General features: G+C 31.3%; 4 protein-coding genes across 4 annotated transcripts in view; all 4 read left to right on the top strand.

Annotated features, from left to right (window-relative positions):
• LOC108761970 (uncharacterized) overlaps positions 1 to 2,070 on the top strand; it is a 3,447-nt gene extending 1,377 nt beyond the window's left edge. The window contains exons 2-4 of the mRNA XM_018508761.1: positions 662 to 775; positions 921 to 1,076; positions 2,014 to 2,070. Of these exons, the coding sequence (XP_018364263.1) occupies positions 662 to 775; positions 921 to 1,076; positions 2,014 to 2,070 (327 nt within the window). The remainder of the gene's footprint in view (positions 1 to 661; positions 776 to 920; positions 1,077 to 2,013) is intronic.
• A 2,330-nt stretch (positions 2,071 to 4,400) lies between these two features.
• On the top strand, positions 4,401 to 7,662 carry LOC108761969 (odorant receptor 4-like). Its single transcript, XM_018508760.1, has 5 exons — positions 4,401 to 5,188; positions 5,396 to 5,495; positions 6,300 to 6,413; positions 7,385 to 7,540; positions 7,606 to 7,662. The coding sequence occupies exons 1-5, from the start codon at positions 4,401 to 4,403 to the stop codon at positions 7,660 to 7,662; spliced, it is 1,215 nt and encodes a 404-aa protein (XP_018364262.1).
• Positions 7,663 to 8,758: 1,096 nt separating this feature from the next.
• Positions 8,759 to 11,668, top strand: LOC108761968 (odorant receptor 82a-like). Its single transcript, XM_018508759.1, has 5 exons — positions 8,759 to 9,546; positions 10,620 to 10,719; positions 10,837 to 10,947; positions 11,257 to 11,412; positions 11,615 to 11,668. The coding sequence occupies exons 1-5, from the start codon at positions 8,759 to 8,761 to the stop codon at positions 11,666 to 11,668; spliced, it is 1,209 nt and encodes a 402-aa protein (XP_018364261.1).
• A 427-nt stretch (positions 11,669 to 12,095) lies between these two features.
• LOC108761967 (odorant receptor 82a-like) lies at positions 12,096 to 14,121 on the top strand. Its single transcript, XM_018508758.1, has 5 exons — positions 12,096 to 12,901; positions 13,137 to 13,236; positions 13,431 to 13,541; positions 13,733 to 13,888; positions 14,071 to 14,121. The coding sequence occupies exons 1-5, from the start codon at positions 12,096 to 12,098 to the stop codon at positions 14,119 to 14,121; spliced, it is 1,224 nt and encodes a 407-aa protein (XP_018364260.1).
• Positions 14,122 to 16,028: the final 1,907 nt, after the last annotated feature.

The following is a 16,028-nucleotide window of genomic DNA, read 5'->3' as shown; positions in this document are numbered from 1 at the left end:
TGTAAAGAAGCATCATATTTCAGAAAATAAGTGTTAATAATTGTAATTTGAGATTGGACTGATGAAAATAAGTTTAATCGAGTAAATGAAAATCCTATTTTTAGTCACAGCGAATTTTAATGCGTAAATATTTCGGTGAGAATTTATGTACAAATCCATTTTGCATACTCTTTTTGCGAATCGACATTTTTCATTCTTGAAATGCAATCATTAACAGAATCAGAAAGTAATATCATATATTGAATTGATTTGATTATTCTTGTAAGATAAAATTATCATCATTATTAGAATTATTACATTCGTGTTGTTCATTAAATATTAAACAAGAATAAATGATACTCACGAGTATTGTAAATGTGAATCTATGACTGTGACGTGAACAGCCAGTAACGTCGCCACACAATAATTTTTCCTGCATGCGCTCTCCGATTTTGAATGATCTTTATGATCTTCTATGATCTTCTATGATATTACTATGATCTTCATCTACTGTCGTTACTGGATATACTGTGGCATTGCATTCTTATATTATTTTTCAACAGTTTGTTATATATAATATTATTTTTCAACATTTAATAATATTTTTAATAATGATACTTTTAATAATATTTGTATATATAAATTGCATAAATTATCATAAAACATTATGATACACTTTCAGGGATGGAACACGGTAGAGACGGCAATGACAATAGCTTGTATGATGATTATATATATATCCATGACTTTCAACATTTTTATATTTTGTTATATTGGCGAAACGGTAACAGAACAGGTAAACAAATTATGAAATAAAAATTTTCTAGTATAACATATATATTCTTATATGTATTATATCTTGTTTAAGTTTTATTAAAAAAAAGTATTAAATACATCATTTATCATAACTTTTCCATATTATGAAATAAATAATTTAATAGTGTAAACAAGTAGGGGAAATAGCTTACATGACTGATTGGTATCGTTTGCCGTATAAAACGGCTCGAGGTCTGATCTTAATTATCTCCCGATCGAGTAGTGTGATCGAATTAACTGCAGGAAAATTAGTTCATCTTTCTATCGCAACTTTTGGTGATGTAAGTACACAAAGTGTATATTAAATATATTGTCATAGGCGCCGACTTACGAAAAATATTTGGGAGGTACCGAGAAATAATAGGGGGGGACTGACACAACAATATTCACTTTTTTGTGCTACTGGCAGATATAAATCGCTGAAATAACTAAAATCTATCGCTGAAATACTAAAATTAATAGAGATTTTAACAATTTCAGCGATTTATTTCCATCAAGAGTATCGCAAAAAAGTGGAAAATATTGTGTAGTTGACGTCCACTTCTTCAGAGGACTATAATGTACAAGATATTTTGCAGGTATTTGGTTACAGGAAAAGGGCCCTCTTGTCCTTTTCTCAGGTTTCTATTTGGTATGTGTTGTGCAGTGACGCTGGGGGTTCTTTCGAGTGGCATGTTCGGATTCCCACCTGGTTGCTCTCCGGGTATCACGTCATCCTTGCTGTCTAACAAATATTAAACAAGGACATGACAGCAGAGGAGTACCTTGAATGTACCTTGATGGGAATTAGAACACGCTTCAACAAGCGACTCAGTACAACACAATAATCATCTCATCCTTGTTTAACATTGGCGAAGAACAAGAATGGAATGATGTAATGAACTGTATCACACCGTGTCATTACACCGTCTCTTGTTGGAAGGCACCCTGGGATAGCAGACGATGTGCCAGTGTCACCACTTTTAATTCGCCACGTCAACGTTATGTATAGTGTATGTCATGTAGCCGAGGCTTTCTCACAGTTTTGATCGCAGAAATTATTTACAATTGTTAAAAAACCTTTTTTTAAAAAACAAAAAGATAAAAATTGTTGAGGGGGCATTGCATCCTCTAAAATTATTGAGGGAGCTAGAAGTCTGCCCACCCACCCCCTTCCGCCATAGTCGGCGCCTATGTATATTATGTTTTACAGCCAAATATATGTTCAAAATGTTTTAGGTGATAAGATCCTCCATGATATATCTAAACATGCTTCGGACTATGACAGCTTCTTAGAAAATAATATTTACACCATTTTGTACAAAGCGTTAGCAAATTTTCTAGTTATCACTATAAATTTATATATTATGTATAAATAATAATATGAATTATTAATAAAATATAGGACATCTAGAATATGTATTTTATATTTCTATATCCGGAGAAAATAATATAAATAAAAATTATTAAGAATTAAATTGAAGCAAACTGTAAGGATCTAATGATATAATTTCAAACAATAAATAAATGAAGGCTATTTTAGTCTAGCTTGTTTTCAATGCTAAATATATCGATACTCAGTGTAAGAAATTTTAAAATGAACGTTTTGATCTTTAATATGGTCATTTCGTCTGGGTCATAATAAGTATAAAAAATTATAAAAATATATAAATTTACTATGATTCTTACGACTATAGAAATATACATAGTTTACTTGCATATTTATCTATTATGGTATGCTAAAAACACAAATGTATGTTATTAATACTTTGTAACATTCTTATTTATAAAATGTTAATATTAATTTCTGATTTTCCAGAATTGGTGTGATTTCGATGCAGCACGAATGATATCATACATTATCATATATGTATCTAAGACTTAATATTTTTATATTTTGTTACAACGGCGAGATAGTCACGAAACAAGTAATTCCTCAGGAAATTTATAATAACTAGAGTTACCCTAATTATTATGCTTAAGTACGTCAGAGAGAGTTCTTTAAGTCCGAATCTACAATAGGGTTTTAAGTCTTAAGCCATAAGAAATGGGCAAATCATAGTCGCTTATTCTACTCGGATTCGACTGTAATTGATCAATTTCTGACGACTTAAGGCTTAAAACACCTATTGTAGATTCGGTGTAACTCCTGCGAGTATAGGGCCTCTAATGAAATGTTTGTGACAATGACTTATTTTTTATTTAGACTGTTAGCCTAATGTTTAATACCCAGTCTGAGAGGGACCTACAGTTTAATGTCGAATTAGTGATAAAAGGTTCCTTAATCACCATTTTGGACTCTTAAAACGCGAAAAAACGCGTATATGGGTCTTGAACCCAGATTTAAGATGGAATCACACGATTTCTTGAATAATATAAGCAATGTAAGCATGTATGCTGCTATGCTTGATTTGATGCATACAGTTTGACGTTTGACAAATAACTATGAAATTAGCAATTGTTTCTTTTGATTGGCGCATGCAAGGAAATAAGCTATGAAGTAATCCATAAATATAAAAATCATGTATATGTAGCATACAGCGCTTAATACATCAACATATTCTAGCATACATCAAAGGCTACGTTCGGAAACGTCACTTGGATGCCTCCTATGCCTCGGATTCATCATCTGTTTTTGTTTAACACTAAATGTTAAACAAGAACAAATGATGAATCTGAGGCATCGGTGGCATCCGAACGACGTTCCCGAACGCAGCCGAAGCAGGCATGACTCTATGCGTGTTATCATTCAAGAAATGAATTCGAGCATCGTGTGATTCCATCTTTACAGAAGGAGTCAATCGCATCGAGCCGCAGGCCATTTGACGCCTCATGCTTAAGAATAATGTATTTAATTATTCTACGTTAAAAAAATCGTTTAATGACTTGAGCTTTGTGACTCGAATTGTTTCTTAACTTTTTCTCCCATTTCTGAAAATACAACAAACGCTTATGTAGAAATTTACGAATACCTATATTAATTAATTTATTAGTGTAAAAAAGTTGGCAAAAAGGCATATATGAGTAATTGAAACGGATTACCGCATTAAAATGCTCTGGGTATAACTCTGATATTAGCGCGATAGAATAACGTTATCGAGAGGTTATCACTGGAGATTATTGCAGTTGTCAATCGCAACTTTTGCTGATGTAATTAAAACATAAACTATATTTATATAATAAATAGAAAATTATTCTTAATTTTAATATTAAAAAAATAAATATTTCTTACAGGAGAAATAATAAAAAAGAGTGTCTCCTTGAGATTACACGGGTATTTTTCTAAAAAAAAATAATTTCTCATCTGTTTAATATTCCCGACGGATAACATTTGAAACACAACAATGAAGTTTACATATCTACTTGAATTATATATAGAAGTTTCATATTTATACAAAGCAATAAATTTATGTCCTTGCGAATGTATGTTATAGCAAATTTATTTTATGAGGTACCGTTTATGAGACCACGTGTAGCGTACTCCGTGAGTATCGATCGACTGACGAGACGCACAAATATCCTATTACTAACTATTACTGGTTGCTCGCTGGCGCAGGCGCTACTTTCTATCAATTCCATGTACGTTTAAGTCGATTCAGTAGCATTCACGCGTTCCGTGAGCAATCATGAATGTCAATGACTCTGTCATGTCAGAACGGGACGCGAGTGATTACAGTATTCAATTGAATCGTTGGCTTCTAAAACTGGTGGGCGCTTGGCCAAGTTCAGCCTCGACAACAGTTAGAGAAAAAGTAATTTCAACAATACTGGTAATCATCTGCTACTCGTTAGTAGCCTACACGGTCATACCTTGTATTCTGAACATCCTGTTCGAAGAGACCGATGTGCAGAAAAAATTAAGAGCTGTTGGTCCATTAAGTCACTGGTGCATGGGTGGCATGAATTACTTCTCACTGCTGTTTCGCAGCCGCGATATATACCGTTGCGTGGAGCACGTAAGGACTGATTGGCTTATGATGACAGACATAGAAGACCGGCAAGTGATGCTGAAATATGCCAAATTTGGCCGTTTTGTCGCTGGGATATGCGCAATTTTCATGCATGGCGGTGTGTTCTCGCATAGCGTGATACAGGGCATCATGCCTACATTTGTATATGTCGGGAACGTGAGCGTGTCAGTGCATGTATTACCGTGTCCCACGTACAGCAAGTTCGTAGATATTACGAAGAGCTCGGCGGGCGATATTGCGTTTACTGTGCAGCTCATCTCGAGCATCGTCGTCAATTCCGTCACCGCCGGTGCCTGTAGTCTCGCAGCGGTGTTTGCGATGCACGCGTGTGGCCAGTTGAATATACTGATGAGATGGCTGGACCAGCTGGACGATCGAAAGCAGCAGGATATGGTACAGCATCGATTGGCAATCATTGTGCAGCACCATCTGAGAGTGTTAAGGTATATTGATATAAATTTAAAAATTGATGTTTCTGCTTGATGTATAAATAATAAAATCTTTTATATTTTGATGTCTTTGATCTTTGAACCAATCCAAAACTATGTCTCATCTGATTCTCTTTTTCCTTCTCTCTTAATATATTATAATTTAGTTCCAAAGAAAGTTTATATATGTATAAATATGATTGTAATTTATGTTACTTACAGTTTCGTGGCACAAATGGAAGCACTTTTAAATCAAATCTGTTTTGTAGAATTGCTAGGATGTACGTTTAACTTATGTATGCTCGGATATTATATTATTACGGTACGCTAAAAAATTAAAAAGTGAATGTGTAATTAAGACACATATATGACTTTTCATACTTAAATAAATTGCAAAATGAAAAACGCAAATACAAGAAATAACTATCGCAGAGAAAAAATTGCCACAATACAACCAATAGCGACAGCAAACACGATGTTATGATTTGAGAATCACTTGACTTACCGTCATATCTTTGATATAAAGAAGCGTAAAATTTCAGAAGGTAATTATTAATAATAGTAATTTGAGATTAGATTAATGAAAATAAGTCTAATTAAGTAAGAGAAAATCCTGTTTTCAGTCAAAGCGAATTTTAATGCGTAAATATTTCAGTGTGAATTTATATATAAATTTAATTCTGTATATATAAACATTCTTTGCGAGTCGACATTTTTCTTGAAACGCAATTATGAACAGAATTAGAAATATATTATCATATATTAATTTGACTTGGTTGTTTTTATAAGATAAGATTATTATCATCAGTAATAGAATTATTTCATTCTTGTTTTTCATTAAATGTTGAACAAGAATAAATGATACTCACGAATGTTGTAAATGTGAATCGGACCGTAGCTATGACTTGACGTGAACAACAAATAACACTGCCACACGGTATTTTTTTGTGCATGCGCTGTCAGATTTTGGCCCACGATCTTCATCTACTGTCTTACTGGATGTACTGTGGCATTGCGTTCTTATATTACTTTTTAGAAATATTTAACATATAATAATACATTTAATAATAATTATATATATAAATTGCATCATAAATTGTCATAATACATTATGATAAACTTTCAGGGATGGAACACAATAGAGACAAAAGTAACAATAGCCTGTATGATGATTATATATACATCCATGACTTTCAACATTTTTATATTCTGTTATATTGGCGAAACGGTAACAGAACAGGTAAAAAATATGAATTATGAAATAAAAATTTTATGGTATAATATACAAATTTATAGAGCGAATAAGAATTCCCCGACCGATGAAATATTCGAAAACTAAGCATTTTCGAAAGAAATGTTTCCTAGAAAAGTTGTAGGGTTTTAAGTGTTCTATTTACTGATCTGGTCAGTCTGACATTGGGTGGCGTTGACAAGGTCAGGTCAAGGTCACATCGATTATTTTAAATGGCACACCCTATATTTGATTCCAGAATCTAATAGTTGGTGTCAAGAGCTTTTCAAAACACTATAATAAAGTTATTTTTCATAAAAATACTTTTCGATTTATAGGACTCGAAGGTTATAGTACCGCCTGCACTAGCATTACGCAAGGTGTTCGACCAACTGTACCTCTTATTTTCATTTTTATGTAAAAATGAATTTTTAGTGCAAAAATGAAAATAAGAGGAATACTCTCCAATGGCCTTGACCTTGACAAATGTTATCCAGGACATGATCCTGAACAACGTTCAAGAGATTTTAGACGTCGGTCGGACATCTTGCGTAATGCTAATGCCGGCGTTACTGTAACTTTCGAGTCTTGTAACTGGAAAAGTACTCAATAAAAAATAATTTTATTATAGTGTTTTGGAAAGCTCTCAACATTGGTTATTAGATTCTGGAATAAAAAATAGGATGTTCTTTAAAAAAAATTGATGTAACCTTTGACCTAACCTTGGCGACGCCACCTAAGGTCAAACTGATAAGATCAGTACATAGATCATTTAAAACCGTACAACTTTTGTAGGAAACATTTCTTTCGGAAATGCTTAATTTTCGAGATATTTCACCGATCCGGGACTTTTTACTTATCCTGTATATTCATATAATACGAGTATATTATATATGTACATATTTTCCGAGTTTTATAAATAAAAAAGTGCTAAATATATTATTATCACAACTTTTCCACATTATAAAATAATTTAATAGTGTAAACAAGTAGGAGAAATAGCTTACATGACTAATTGGTATCGTTTGCCACATAAAACGGCTCGAGGTCTGGTCTTAATTATCTCCCGATCGAGTAGTGTAATCAAATTAACTGCAGGGAAACTATTTCATCTTTCCATCGCAACTTTTAGTGATGTGAGTGCACGTTAATGTAAGTATATTATGTTTTTGCAGTCAAATACATTTCCAAAATGTTTTAGGTAATGAGAACCTCCATGATATATCTAAACATGCTCCGAACCATGACAGGTTCTTAGACAATGAGATTTATACCATTTTGTACAAAGCAAATTTTCTAGTTACCACTATAACTTCATATTATATTTGAATAATTGTATGTATTACTAATAAAATACAAGACATCTATTATCTATATCACTTTTAAATCCTAAAAGCAAGATAGAAAAATTATTATTAAAAAAATTGATATTTTTTAAGTAATAATTTTTATTTTTTATCGCTAAAAAAATAAAGGAAAATGAAATAGAATGATTACATAAATTTTTTGATAAAATGAAAAAATTGTAGGAAGAATGACAGATTTTTCTATATATTATATTTGAAAGTAATATAAAACAAGTGACAGCGATTTAGAAACTGAATCATAAAGTATTTCAATAAGAAATATATATGTTTGTAGAAAAATTAATAACATAAAACGAGATTTTATTCAAAATGTAAAATTATATTATTGAATATAAATGTTGGCCTTACTGAACTGTTTCATGTGTATGTATATATGTACATACACACACACACACACACACACACACACACACACACACACACACACACACACACATATATATATATATATATATACATATGTACATATTCATTTATTTATTTTTATACGGAAAGTATCAATTTTCAATTCTAGTCGCTTTTTACAGAGACTATACCTATATACCCCTCTAATACATCCTTAATGTTTTCCTATTATGTGTTATAATATACATATATGTGAGAGTTTGAACTTTAAATGCCTTTCATTTATTTATATTGAGTATTATGACTAAAATTTTGTTGAAGTGTTAATATATCATGTTTTAATTGCTTTACCTAGTAAATTCCAAACGATACAAGATGACGAAAAATAAAAAATTCGTTGTCACTTTCGGAAAAATATCTTCATATTCCTCACAGAACGCAGTCTTCTGTCAAACTGGCAAATAGGCTTCGTGTAAGGAACGATTATCGATTGGACACGCGTGCGCTCTTCTCAACGCTACCGACGTGTTTTGCAGCGCGAACTTTCCTAAACGTTGGCGCAAGCGTATTTTCGGATATGTCTCTAGATACGTTTCTATACGATTATTGCAGTAATACATAGGTCGCTTTTGTGAAACGATCATGAGCAATCTGAAACACATCCTAATAAATTTCGAAAATGTCAATGACTACAGTATACAATTTAATCGATGGTTTCTTATATCGCTCGGTGCTTGGCCGCAAAGAAGCGCGAGTAAAATAAAACAAATTGTGGTGTCAATGCAAATCTTCATTTTTTCAACCGTGGTGGCAATCATTATGATACCATGCACATTATACATATGCTTTGAAAAAGAAAAATTTGGTATTAGAATAAATGCTATCGTTCCGTTGATGCACAGAATCATGGGATCTATAAATTACTGGCAATTACTTACGCATAAGAAAGATATTCATCATTGCATACTGCATATGGAGACGGACTGGAAACTCATTCGGAAAATGGACGATCGCGAAGTTATGTTGCGATATGCCAAAATTGGCCGTTTCATAGCCAAATTTTGTGCAATATTTATGCACAGTAGTGCGATCATTTTCACCGCGGTCAAAGCAGTGAAAACTACAACCGTTATTATCGGTAATGAAACCTTTAAGATGTATCCGATGACATGTCCACCGTACAGTAAAATCGTTGACGTGAGATTCACCCCTACGAACGAGATCCTGCTGAGTGTGCAATTGTTGTCGACACTTATAGTGAGTTCCTCTACAGTAGCTATATGCAGTCTTGCTGGCGTTTTCGCGATGCACGCCTGCGGTCAACTGAACGTACTGCATACATGGCTAAAAGAGCTTGCTGAGGAGAAGACATATCATTTAGCAGAACAAAAACTTGCTATTATTGTGGAGCATCACTGGAGAGTCCTCAGGTATTTTGTTTAAAAGAGAACATAACACAGAAAGAATTTTCTCTTAAAATTTATCTTAAAAATATGGTAGTTGTAGTACAATATAATATTTTAAAGATTTTCACCATGCACTGCAATAAAAATTTATTTTATATTTTATTGTAGTTTTATTAGTGAATAAGATAGATTTACATAAAATTCTTTGAAATACAATGTTGTCCTACGACTATATCATATTTTCAGGGTAAACTCTAAGAAAAAATTCTCTCCGTGAATCAAGTGTCGTCTTCCGTTTTAATAAGCTTCGGTTATGTTAAAATATAGAGACAAAAATAAGATTTTCTATTTTATAATAATGATGTACTTTATATTAATAATAAAAAATTCTTTTTATAAAAAACATTATTTATTAAAAAAATTAAAAGAGAAGATTATTATTAAAAATATAAAGTACTCTTGAAATCATTCAACTTTTATTTAAAATTTGTTTATATTTTGAACTGTTTAATATTCACTCAGAAAGAAAAAAAAACGAATTTCTTCAAGGTAAAGTTCTATTCCTTTAACGTGCGAAAATGTATTTATTAAAAAATACGCATCTTTTATTTTTGTTTATATTTTAACATAAACAACGAAGATAAGGAAACTTAAAATCGGAAGGAATACACTTGGTTGTGTTTCTTTATTAGATCACTTAGATCTTAAATATCGATTATAATTTGTGTTATAAATTTCTTTTCATTGAGTGTTAACTTTAATCGAAGATGTTTACTCCGAAATTTCGTTAAATAGATTTTCGAATCCAGTGTACTTTAAATTAATGTATTTTTTTTAACTTTAAAAGATAACGTAATTGAACAATTCATTTTTCATTTTGAAAGTCAAATTCGAGAAAAAAGATTATGTAACTTGAGCTTATGTAAAGTTGTAAAAAATATTTGTTATAAATAATTTTTAAAAATTACAATTTGTTATAAACAATGTAATTGAAGAAAAGATTCAAGTCGCTGAACTCATGAATACTGATTTAAAATGGATTTTACGAAAGAAAATATCCTACTTGAATACATTATAACTACATAGATATGTTTCAGTTTTGTTGTACAAATAGAGAATATTATGCATAAAGCCTGTTTAGGAGAATTAATGGGATGCACGCTGAGTATGTGTTTACTTGGATATTACTCTGTCATGGTATGCTAAAAACGAATAAAATTTCTTTGCATATTACAAATGATATAATTAAAATGTTGCAAAAACAGATTAATCTTATTTTTCTGTAGTAAATAAAAATATCAATTGATTTTGCAGAACTGGGCTAATTTCGATGCAGTAAAAGTATTTTCATATATGGGTGTATATATATCATATACATTCAATATATTTATATTTTGTTACATCGGTGAAGTTCTCACGGAACAGGTAATAATATCTCAAAACCAAAAAGATTTCTTAGATATTTGAAACTTTTCTTATTTTGATTGTATACAAAATACAATATAATGTTATTCAATTACGTATAAAATATTTCAATTATATAAAATAATTCAATTAAGTATAAAAATATTGAATGTTTGATTATTTACATTTTATTATCATATTTAATAAAAAAATAATATAATTGTGTTCACATATCTAAAATATTCTTTAATATCTCTTTATCATCATTGTTAGATGTTTGGACACTTCAAAAAATTTGTAAATACTTTTATTTATTTATTTATTTATTAGTGCAAAAATATCGGGGAAATAGCATATATGACCAATTGGTATAAACTGCATCACAAAACAGCACTTAAACTCACTTTGATACTCATGCAATCGAGTTATGTCATTAAGATAACGGCAGGAAAAATATTTCGGTTATCCATAGCAACATTTGGCGATGTAAGTAATATTAATATATTATATTAATAGTGTTAAATAAAATTTTAATGTAATTTGTTTTTTTGTTGTGCATGTATTGTTATAATTATTCTACGTAATGATTTGACCATTTAGTTTTACGTATACCGTATCAAAGCAAATATTAATAATATAATCAACAGTTGTACATTTATTATTAAAACGAGAAATCCTGCTATTACAGATAATAAAAACTTCCACGGTGTATTTAAATTTTTTGAGAACAATGACTGTATAAAGCGTAGAGAAACAACAAGTTATAAGACACACATATAAATTATTTTCTAGATAGAAATGTAAAATAAACTAATAATTATGATATAATAGGATTTTCTACGATACGGTTCTTAAAAGCAAAAATGATATCCCTGACGATTTTCCTAAAACTAAAGAAGTAAAAACTCAATACCTTATAAAACTCGTATGCATAGCCATAAAAGTACTTTCATATTCCTCTCCAAATGCGACCTTTTGCGAAATTGACAAGACAAAACACCTGCTAGGAAAAAAATCGATTTGATATGCACGCGATACTCTCAATAAAAAAGTACCAATGTAAGCGTTCATCAAACTTTAGAAGTTGGCGCACGCGCTTATTCAGATAGAATCCTTGCTAGAACCATTGTCCACCCTAGCAGTGCGCCAAGCTAGTTCACGAAGCGAACATGACGAACTTGAAACGTGACTTGAGAAACGTTGATTTCAACCACATTAATAATTATAGTCTGCAAATTAACCGATGGTGCCTAAAACCGATAGGTGCTTGGCCCATAACAAGCACGTCGAGTACATTAGAGAAAATTGCCGCGATAGTACTGAACATCTTTTGTTCACTTACAATAGCAATCGTTTTGGTGCCATGTATACTGTATGTAATATTGGAAGATCAGACTATCATGGCAAAGATAGACACCTTTGGGCCATTGTTTCATAGGATTATGGGTTCAATAAGCTATTGGACGTTGCTCAAGCGCAGCCACGACATTCACAATTGCATACAGCACATGGAGATGGATTGGCAGCTTATACAAAGAATCGGAGATCGTGAAACGATGCTGCAATACGCTAAGTTCGGACGTTTTATCGCCGGAATTAGTGCGGCAGTCACGCAGGGCGGTCAGCTGCTCTACGGCACCGCAAAAGCAATAAAGACTACGACCATCGTTGTCGGCAACGAGACTTTTAAAATGCATCCAATGACATGTCCGACATACAGTAAGATTCTCGACACGAGATTCAGCCCTATAAACGAAATCATGCTGACTATACAATTTGTGTCGGCATGTGCAGTAGGTTCCGCAATAGTGAGTGTTTGCAGTCTCGCCGGAGTTTTCGCGATGCATGCTTGCGGCCAACTCAACGTATTGTATGCGTGGTTGAACGAACTCGTAATTGATTACGAAGAGAAGGGAAATCAATCAGTCGAGCAAAAATTGGCTGCTATTGTGGAGCATCACTTGAGAGCATTAAGGTACTCTACTATTGAGCTATATTTCTTGGATGTATGATACTTTGCTTTAACAAATATGACACAATTTTAAGATAGATATTTATTTATTTTTTATACAAATATTTCATAATAAATAAAATAAATATTGTCATTAATACGATGTACGTAAATATATATTTGACAAATTTTTGCTAGAAAATTTTGTTAATAAAGAGTTCGCACTTAAACATTCCACAATTATACAAATGTATTACAGTTTTATAGCACGTGTGGAAAGTATTATGCATAAAGTTTGTCTTGTAATATTGATGGGCTGCACGCTAAATATGTGTTTACTTGGATATTACTTTATTATGGTATGATTAAAAGAAATATATTATTAAAAATGCTGTTTTCATACATCTCTTTAATTATAAAAAATCAAATGCAATTATTAATAGTATAATAATATATAGTAATAATAACAGAGTTGTTAAATTTTAGTATAGTAATAATAATAGAGTTGTAAATTTTATTATTTATGAATAAACTTGTACAATTAATTTTTCAGAATTGGGGTACTTTTGATGCAACAAAAATATTATCATTTATTACTTTATATACTTCAATGGGATTTAATATATTTATTTTTTGCTATATCGGCGAGATTTTGACAGAACAAGTAATACATCTTTCAAAATTAAAATAATTTTTTTAGAAATGTAAAATCTATTCAAATCCGTTTATAAAATATAGAAAATATAGAAACAAAATAATTATATTTATATAATGGCTGCTTTTTTAGTACTTTCTGCAGAAATGTAGATATTTATATTTATAATGAATTTAAAAATATTTATATTTTTTTATTAGTGCAAAAATGTCGGGGACATGGTATATATGATTAATTGGTATCAATTACCGCGTAGAACAGCTCTTTGTCTTATTTTAATAATAATGCGATCAAGTAACGTAATCAAAATAACTGCAGGAAAATTAATTAATTTGTCTATTGCAACTTTTGGCGATGTAAGTAATATATCAATTAAATTCCTTATAATACTAACCTCAGATTTAATAAATAGAAAATTTGAATTTTGTTTAATATTTGTTTTAATTGTGCTAATTATGTTTGACCGAAATGTTGTAATGCAAAATTTCATACATGAAATCGTACATTGTTAATAGAAACAAAAATTTTGTTGTTTTAGGTAATTAAAACTTCCCTGGCTTATTTGAATATTTTACGAACAATAATGTAAAACTTATAGTTAGCAATGTAGTTAATTAGAAATATGTAGCAAATTAGGAAGCTGTACAACATATTTTATATAGAATAGATGAAATACTCTCCAGGTAGGATATTAACACTACATAAATATAAGTAATGTTTATGATATATTTATCAGATTTTTTACGATTAAATTTTTCAAAAGTTTAGCAGGAATTTTTCGATGATTCGCTTAAGATTAAATAATTAAAGTTTAATACTTTACAAAATTCATACTTACTTCCGCAAAGTATTTTCGCATACTTATCTGAATAACGGCCTCCTGTTAAATTGGCAGAACAACTCGCTGTGAAGTTATTGATCGATCGTGCAGTTCCTCTCAGAAAAAAATATGTCAATATAAACTTTCTCCAAACTTGGCCAGAAGTTGGCGCATGTGCCTATTCAAATAAAATCTTTGCGAGCACATTGTCCACAGTACGTCGGATGCTTTCATATGATCATGACAAAGTTCCGATCTATGTCTCGATGTATGTCCAGAACTACTAGCTTCAAAAATTACAATGATTATAGTCTTCAACAGGATGGTTTTTCAAACCAATCGATGTTTGGCCACAAATAAACAGCTCAAGCATAGCGTGCAAGATACTCGTGTTATTACACATTTTCATTTGTGTGATCATGGTGGCATTAATAATGATACCATGCACATTATTCGTATTATTCGAAGAGGCCAATATTAAATTAAAACTGAGCGCCATTGCTCCGCTACTTCATAGAGTTATATGGGATCGGCAAAGTATTGGATGCTTCTTAAACGTAGTAGCAATGTTCTTAAATTAATATGTCATATGGAGACCGATTGGAAAATTGTACGTAGGATCGAAAATCGCCAAATAATGGTGCAATATGCTAAGTTAAATCGTTTCATCGCCGGGATCTGTGAGGTGATTATGGATGGCGGTGCACTCCTATTTAGCATAGCCAAGGCGATCGAAATCCATACCCACCATTGTTGGCAATAAGACTTTTAGGATACATTCGATGACATGTCCGGTTTACAGCAAAATCATCGATATAAGTTTCAGTCCTGTAAGTAAAATCACATTGGTTGTGCAATTTTTATGTAACATTTATAGTGATTTATCTACTGTCGGTGCTTGCAGCACCTTAGCTGTTCTTTTCGCAATGCACGCCTGTAATCAACTAAACATGCTATATACATGGCTACATAAACTTGTAGAAAATTAGAAGGAAAATCATATAACCGAACAAAAACTAAACATTATTTTGGAGCATCATCTCCGAGTATTGAGGTACGTAAATAGAAAACATATTTATCAGAATACTTCAGGCAACGTATACATTTTATATATAACAATATTGTCTAAAAAGAGACGTTATTGTTAAAATAAACTTTAATAAATTTTTCAAATTACTAAGAAAATACCGTGTTATGTAAATGTAAATATTCATTCATATTCTACTTCTATTCAAAAACGTAAGTATTCTACTTATATGCAAACATCTTTTCTCGAAAGGAAACTTCATCATTTTACGTTTAATTATTATGTAGTATTATTATGTACATTTCAGTTTTATAGCACGCATGGAAAGTATTATGAATAAAATCTCTCTTGTGGATTGAATTGATGGGATGTAAATATGTGCTTACTTGAATACTACTTAATTATGGTATGCTAAACATAAAAAAATATATATATATATACAGGGTGTCAAACACAAAAAATGTTCAGTCACAAAAAATGTGACTGAAACACAGTGGGGACATAGATTGGATCAAGGGGAACAAAACAGTTTTGTACCATTTTGCAGTTGACGCAATATTTAACGAGATATTAACGTTTAAAGATAGGCGAATACGAGCGTCCGACTGGGGGACGGTAGGCCGTCCTACCGGCAGCAGTACATGATCAG

This window comes from Trachymyrmex cornetzi, unplaced genomic scaffold (genome assembly GCF_001594075.2).
Source record: "Trachymyrmex cornetzi isolate Tcor2-1 unplaced genomic scaffold, Tcor1.1 scaffold272, whole genome shotgun sequence".
Taxonomy (NCBI): Eukaryota; Metazoa; Arthropoda; class Insecta; order Hymenoptera; family Formicidae; genus Trachymyrmex; species Trachymyrmex cornetzi.
Note: the sequence above shows the minus strand (reverse complement) of the source record. Positions and strands in the feature narration are given on the sequence as shown.

Excerpts from the sequence above, each read along its gene's own strand:
- LOC108761969 (XM_018508760.1), top strand. The coding sequence starts at position 4,401 with ATGAATGTCAATGACTCTGTCATGTCAGAACGGGACGCGAGTGATTAC. Across the intron at positions 5,496-6,299 it reads TCGGATATTATATTATTACG|GGATGGAACACAATAGAGAC; the intron begins GTACGCTAAAAA and ends ATAAACTTTCAG. Across the intron at positions 7,541-7,605 it reads CCATCGCAACTTTTAGTGAT|GTAATGAGAACCTCCATGAT; the intron begins GTGAGTGCACGT and ends AAAATGTTTTAG.
- LOC108761968 (XM_018508759.1), top strand. The coding sequence starts at position 8,759 with ATGAGCAATCTGAAACACATCCTAATAAATTTCGAAAATGTCAATGAC. Across the intron at positions 9,547-10,619 it reads CATCACTGGAGAGTCCTCAG|TTTTGTTGTACAAATAGAGA; the intron begins GTATTTTGTTTA and ends GATATGTTTCAG. Across the intron at positions 10,720-10,836 it reads TTGGATATTACTCTGTCATG|AACTGGGCTAATTTCGATGC; the intron begins GTATGCTAAAAA and ends TTGATTTTGCAG.
- LOC108761967 (XM_018508758.1), top strand. The coding sequence starts at position 12,096 with ATGACGAACTTGAAACGTGACTTGAGAAACGTTGATTTCAACCACATT. Across the intron at positions 12,902-13,136 it reads CATCACTTGAGAGCATTAAG|TTTTATAGCACGTGTGGAAA; the intron begins GTACTCTACTAT and ends AATGTATTACAG. Across the intron at positions 13,237-13,430 it reads TTGGATATTACTTTATTATG|AATTGGGGTACTTTTGATGC; the intron begins GTATGATTAAAA and ends TTAATTTTTCAG.